Raw genomic sequence first — 6,751 nt, 5'->3', positions numbered from 1 at the left:
GAGCCGGCTGGCGCGGCTGCCCGTGCTCACCAACTGGTCCCGCCCTCCCCAGGGAGGTTTCCCAGCTGGGCAGATTCTCCATCAGCCCCAGCGTTACCTGCGACATATAGAAAATGTCCTGGTTTGGCCAATTCTTTAAGGCTGGAGTTGCCTCAGCTTCCAAGGTCTGGGCAGGCAGGGTCCCTCCGTGGGAGCAGAGGGTGGGGGGTTGTGAGACCACCATGTACCTCTGTGCTGAGGACACTGCGGGAGAGGGGCAGGGGCAGCAGCCACAGCCTCCCCCTGGCATTTTGCGTGCCAGACCCAAGGAACAGGTGATGGTGGCCGGGACCCTGTGTGGGCACCTCTGCCCTGGCTCAGCTCACAGCAGGCTGCGTGGGGTGACCCCAGAGCAGGAACAGCATTGTCCAACGACCAACACGGCATGTTCACTGCCCAGTGCCACCCAGTGCTTTCAGTATCCCTCTCGCCAGAGGGTGATGGACCCGCTGGCAGGATCCGCTCCGGAGCAGTGCCAGGCACCACACGCTGACAGTCCCTGTTTCCATGAAGAGCTTGTTGACCTTACTGATGCTACACAACTACCTAAAGTTCATCAGGGCTCCTTGCTGGGTGTCCTTTCCTTTAGGAAAGGGTGTTTGGGGTGTGATCCTGCTGCAGGCCTGGCTGCCTATCCTGCAGGTGATCAGAGCCCCCTCGGAAATGTTTAAAAATCTTAAAATATCTGTGCTGCCTTCTCCCAAAGCCCAAGCTAACAGCTCTGTAGCACTGAAATAACACACCATGACTTGCAAACTGCCCAGGGGCTGCGTGTGCCCTGCACCCAGGGTGCTGCCAGCACGGGCGGCCCCCAGCCCCGGCACAGCTGGACCAGAACCCCACGGCAGAGGGACCGTGGGCAGCTGGTGGGGCAGAGACACCGACCTCTGCTCCACACCCTGCCGAGGCACCGAGTGCTGCCCGTCCCTCATCCCTCCCGCCTGCCTCCAGCAGGACCCCTCTCACCAGCTTCACCGCCAGCTTGTACTTCTTTTCTTCTGACGTCGCGTTGGCTGGGGCAGGTGGAGCAGCCGTTGCATTGCCCATGGATGTTTGGTTGTCCACAGCAGTTTCATTGCCCACAGAGGTCTGGTTGCCCTCAGATGTCTGATTGCCCACAGCAGTTTCGTTGCCTGCAGAGGTTTGGTTGCCCTCAGATGTTTGGTTGCCCCCAGCAAAGATGTCCACGTTGCTCTCAAAGATGTCCAGGATGATGGGGTTGTCTTTGTCATGCTCGTCGATGAGGACCAGGGGTATCTGGTGCCAGAGGTGCAGGTCAAGCGGTGGGGAGCTGCTCTCGCTGCTGTTCCCCAGCGTGGGCTGCAGGATCCTCTCCAGTGCTGCTTCAATGAGCCTGTCCAGTTCTTTCAGCAGATGCTTCACCTCTGAGTATCTGCAGGACAAAGCACAGTTAGCAGGCGGTGTCAAGGCAGTGGGATGTGCAGCAGCTTGTCTGCTGCTCTGCTGGCTTGGACCTTCCTGGGGACCTCGGGTCGCTGCCTAAAGATTTACTGGAGAACAACAGGAGCCCCGGTGCAGAGCATGGTCAGCTCCAACACGGGCATCCCAGCAGCTGCAACTGGGTGGAAAACCAGTGGGAGGATAAACAGGGAGAGCTGTGGTGGGGAACAGGGTTCTGCCAGCACAGAACCAGGCTGTCGTGTCAGTAATTCACTGCAGTTTGCACAAAACGTCTGTAGGATGCAGAGGTGAAAAAACCCCAAATTCCTGTGTGTTGGTTGAGAACATCTTGCCTTGGGCTGTGCTACGGCGTGGATGTGAATGTAAAGCAACTCTGACAAAAATCAGTCACTCCTTTGAAATGACAATCGAGTTATATCCCCACAGCTCCCAGCTGAGAGTGCTGTTACACCGGCTCTTCATGGCTGGAGTGTGAGCGATAAGGGGTATGTTCAGGGAGAGGAAGGAGAAAGAAAGGGATTGCGGGGAAAGATCAAGAGACAGATTTTGGTTGTGAAAAGTGACTTGAACTTTGAGTTTTCCCTGAGCCAGGGAAAGTTAGCAGGGGGGCAATAACCATCATGAGATTAACTGGCACCATAAGGAAACCCAGGCAAACACGAACCCTTTGGGTTTTAGTGCCACTTGGTGAGTCAAGGGGTCATTTCCACTGATGCTCCTAAGGTGAGGTCTGAGGGAGGATGGGATCCACAGTCCCTCACACTAGTCATACAGCTGAGGGTGTTAATGCACAGCTGGGTAAATTAGTCAAAGAAAAACTTACTTGAAAGGGTTGGCGTTGCAGACCGTGACTGCTGGGAACTTCATGGTCTTAAAGCCAATAGAGAGCGATGACGTGACGTTATAGGAGAGGTAGGTGTTGATGAGGATACCCCACTGCCAGAAGACCAGAGACGCAAAGAGCAGCGTCAGGAAGAACCAGATGAATTTCTTCTTTGGCCCCTCTTTGATGATGCGCTTTGGGCCGTGGGTGTTGGTGTTGTCACAGTACCAGACCAGCAGCTCCTTGTAGGTGTAGCCAGGGCCCTTCTGCAGGCGATGCAGCGCCCGAACTAAATACTTCTTCAGGTTCATGCTGCTGCCTGCAAGTGGGAGAAAAGACACAAACCAGCTGTGTTGAGAGACAAGGTTTGTACTACGCCAGGGGTGCTTGTGTTGTCAGCAAAGCGGGACTGGAGTAGGTGCGTGAGACACGACCATGGTGTGACAACCCAGGAGAAACTCAGAGCAGATGTTCTGCAGGGTCACACCGTGACAGCGAGATGGCACTGAGCCCCTCACCTCCTGGGAGGGCACAAGGGGGAGGTTTGTGCTTTACTGCTCCCAGAGTGGTGAATGTTTTTGTCATGTCCCTTCTGGCCCCACAGGAGCGCAGTGACTTGGACCCACTGGACGTGGCTCTGCCTGCGGTGACTTACCGAGTACCAGCCCCCGGTAACACAGCTCCGGGTGTTGCAATAACCAACCAGGTCACTTTTTAGGAAGTGGGTGTTTGGTGTGCAAACAAACAGGCAAGTCCATAACTTCTTCTGAAAGCTCTGCCGACACTAGATGGACCAAGCAGTCCGTGCATGAGCTGGCTCCAGGTAGGACTCAGGATCACGGGGGTTGGTGTTGCAGCTGACACGGGGCTTAAGGCAGTTTTTCTTGAAATAAAAAGTCTGGCAGTGCACCAGGCTGTGGGAGGGGGCAGGAGAAGGGGACCTGGAACCAGCAGCACCTTTCCCAGGGGTGGGAATGCTGTCCAGCCCCACAGCCTGCCAGAGGAAGGACAACGGATTGGTTTTTTCCACCAAATTCCTTTGTCTGTCAGATACTATCGGTATGCTTCCCCTGCTCATGTGAGGGATGCTGCATATTTTACATTCATAATGGGAGTAAATAGAACATTTTGTGCTGCTATTTTAAGGTGAGAATTTGTGTTACTAAATCTTAATATCCTGAGGCAGGATTTCAAAACAAACCTGAGTCAGCTGCTGAGAACATTTTTCAGATTTAAACAGTAGAACAGAATTAAAGGTTAATGCTGTGTATAACTCATCATCCTAGAAGAAAGAGCATTGAAATAATGCACCAATATTTCAATAATGAGCAGTACTCAGCAATGCAGAAGGTAGGTTCACACAAAGTTATTTGTAGATGGAATATCAAATGTGCAAAAGGAAGCTGAGGGCGCGCTCTGGCCTCTTGGGGAGCGGGAGCAACTGTGTCCTTTGTGCTTTTACTGATTCATTGATATATTGGCCAGATCTGCAGAATCTCCTGAGTAATATATACAGAGTTTGAGAGAAGTATCAAACCAATAGATTTTATGATGACTCACTCCATGATGCAAAGAGAAATGCTGGTGTTCATTGCTCACCCTATTACACGTGATGTTAGACACGGCCCAAAACCGTGAGGTCTTGATGGGAGAGAGCTTGGGAAAGCAGAAGCTCCGGCTGCTTCCTCCAGGATTTGAGGACAGGCTCTGCCCTCGCATGGAAGGGTTTTGTTCTCTAGGAACGTGTGTCCTGGGACGTGGACCCCCTGGATCCCCCGACCCTCCCGCGCATCGTCGGCTCATCCTCCGTCAGCTCGTTCCCACCCACGGCTGCGCAGAGGGTTTATTCACAGGAGGAGCTCACGTCGCATCAGCCGCTCGCTGGCTTTGGGGCAGGATGGGAATGAAATGGGGAGCACCGACCTCAGCCTGTGCCGAATTACCCGCGGCTGTGGGGAAGGGGTGAACCTGTGGCCGTTCTGCCCCAGCCGCTGCTGCCGGGCGGGAACACAAGCCCAGCTCAAGGCACAGCCTCAGGATCGGTCTCTGCTTTGTAAAACCGTGTCGCCAAAAGACGTTTAAATCCAGAGAGACGAGCAAGGCAAACTAGTAAATATTTTTCGCCTTTTAAGAAATCCAATAAAAGATTTAGATTAGATTAAAATTTAAAACACACCTACACTGCTGGGCAAACTCCAGCCTGGCTGGACCAGACCGGCCGCCTGCCCCGCGGCCTCAGGCTGCTGCTCACTGACCGCGCCGGCCAGACACGGCACGCGGGCTCCTGCCGGGACCTGCCACCCAGGGAGCCGTTTGTCGCACAGGCTTTGCGGGTTGCTCATCAGCCTGTAAGATGCTCTTATTGCTTTTTATATTGCTTCCCGAGGCTGAATTTTAGCTCTTTTTCCCCTGATAGCAATGTTGAGACAGGCACTTAGGGTTTCAGGAGCACACGCAGAGTAAAAGCTCTGCTTTCATATCTGAGTAAAGTTAAAGATACCAAACAGCTCATTTTGATGCTGTTTTATCTTTGTTCATGGTTTTGTGGGAGGCATCGATACTTTAATTCTCCACCTTGAATTTATTTCTACTGAAGCCCCTAACCTAAGAGTGCTCCTGCAAAGTCACGGTATGTTCGCTAGCGATAGCACGGGGAAGATGCTGCGCTAGGAGAGGACGAGCAGCTCCAAATCAGTTTTAAGCAAAGATTAGAGTGATTCCAGCTGACTTAATCTCTTCAGCTCACCACCCATAACAACACTGTGCTGAGGGGCAGCATTTTCACATTTTTAAGTTAGATTCAGGCCTCATGGTGGAAAATAAGTTTAAACTAGTTTTTAGATGTGTTTTAAACTGATTCAGAATGTTTTTTGCCCAATGTCAAAGCTACTGGACCTGTTCTTTGCAAGTGCTTCTCCGTCCTCCAGCCCCACGAGGCCCCTCTCAGTGCGAGCACAGGGATGGGGATGGGGACAGGGATGGCTGGAAGAGCATCCTCATGCAGGATGACTGCAGCATCACCACCCTGCCATGAAAACACATGGATCCCAAAATTAATAAAGCAGGTTAACAAAGGTGTGCTGGCACTACAGCCAAGCAGATGGTCACAGGTTTTGCAGGGGGCACCTTAAGATGGCAGCGGAGCGGAAGACTTGGGTTCACTCTTCCTTTAGGCATAAGCTGTGCTTTTAAACAGGTCATTGGAGAAAAGGGAGGGCACTGAGCAAAAGCTGCACTTGACTGTACTTGCATGACATTTTTTCAATCTTTTTCTTATTTTAATAGTTTTCTTCTTACCTTTATTTCCAGAATGTTTCCGAGCTGATGGTTTGTTTGGCTGCTGAAGGCCACGCTGTGCGCGGAGCCTTGCCCGATGGGACACCAAAGCCCCTGTCACGGGGGCTCCTTGCCTGGTCACAGAGGCTTAGTGCTGGGTTTGGTGTGGGTACGGTTCTGGTGCCCGCCTGGAGCCTGTCCTGCTCTCCCCCATCAGCAGGCTGTAGCTGGAGGAGACGGGTGACACATGAGGGGTGACAAGACCCATGTTCCGTCAGCACACAGATAACTGTCACCCCTTCCCAAAAGCCCCTCTGGAGCAAGGGAGTGGGGGCTGTGGTGGGACAGAAGCCGGGAGGACCTCAGGGCTGGGCACTCGGAAGATGCCTCCGAGCCTGTCCTGCTCTCCCCCATCAGCAGGCTGTAGCTGGAGGAGACGGGTGACACATGAGGGGTGACAAGACCCATGTTCCGTCAGCACACAGATAACTGTCACCCCTTCCCAAAAGCCCCTCTGGAGCAAGGGAGTGGGGGCTGTGGTGGGACAGAAGCCGGGAGGACCTCAGGGCTGGGCACTCGGAAGATGCCTCCCTCTTGCTGGACACGCAGCCTGGCTCCCACTGGCACGTGGCACAGGGGACAGTCTGACTGTCACAGGAATCTGTCCCTACCGCCCTCAAATCCCCCGTTATTCGCACAGCATGTGAAGCTGGAGGGTCCGGATGTTTGGCAGCTCCCAGCTGCCACTCACTGGTTTTATTTCTTGTTTGGCTGCTCCAGTTCCAAGGCCCTGGTCAGGGAAGGGGACACGCACCCCTTGGGCTCCCCCACTCCTCCTCCTCCTCCTCCTTGGCATTTTTATTGTCACACAGCTCTGTCTGCAGCACTGGTCCCTGACACCTGGTAAGAACTGACTTTGTCTCCTTTGCTGGAACCGCCGCTGCTTCCCTCACCACCTCCCCGCTGCCTGGGCTGTCCCTTGTCAGCTCACCAGTGTCACCTGAAACGACTGTCAGGAACCAACCCTGGGGCCACGAGAGCTCTGTGGTGCACAGGGTGCCACATGCCCTTCTGGCAGCACCTGCATCCCTGTGATGACTGAAGCCACCCTAAAAGCCACCCTGTGCCCAGTTCTATCATGGTTTGCTGTGTGCTGCCAAGGAGTGTCCTCAGCTTCCCCCAGCAGCCACC

At 53.7% G+C, this 6,751-nt stretch overlaps 1 protein-coding gene across 1 annotated transcript in view; it reads right to left on the bottom strand.

Moving 5' to 3' along the window:
* The window catches only part of SCNN1B (sodium channel epithelial 1 subunit beta), a 10,449-nt gene extending 7,847 nt beyond the window's left edge, over positions 1-2,602 (bottom strand). The window contains exons 1-2 of the mRNA XM_029084837.1: positions 2,285-2,602; positions 1,006-1,432 (exon numbers count right to left, since the gene is read on the bottom strand). Coding sequence (XP_028940670.1) covers positions 1,006-1,432; positions 2,285-2,595 — 738 coding nt within the window. The 5' untranslated portion in view covers positions 2,596-2,602. The remainder of the gene's footprint in view (positions 1-1,005; positions 1,433-2,284) is intronic.
* Between the last annotated feature and the right edge of the window lie 4,149 nt (positions 2,603-6,751).

The sequence above is a fragment of the Antrostomus carolinensis genome, unplaced genomic scaffold, assembly GCF_000700745.2.
Source record: "Antrostomus carolinensis isolate BGI_N321 unplaced genomic scaffold, ASM70074v2 scaffold40314, whole genome shotgun sequence".
Classification (NCBI taxonomy): domain Eukaryota; kingdom Metazoa; phylum Chordata; class Aves; order Caprimulgiformes; family Caprimulgidae; genus Antrostomus; species Antrostomus carolinensis.
The sequence above is the reverse complement of the archived record's forward strand: the minus strand, read 5'-3'. Positions and strand labels throughout refer to the sequence as shown.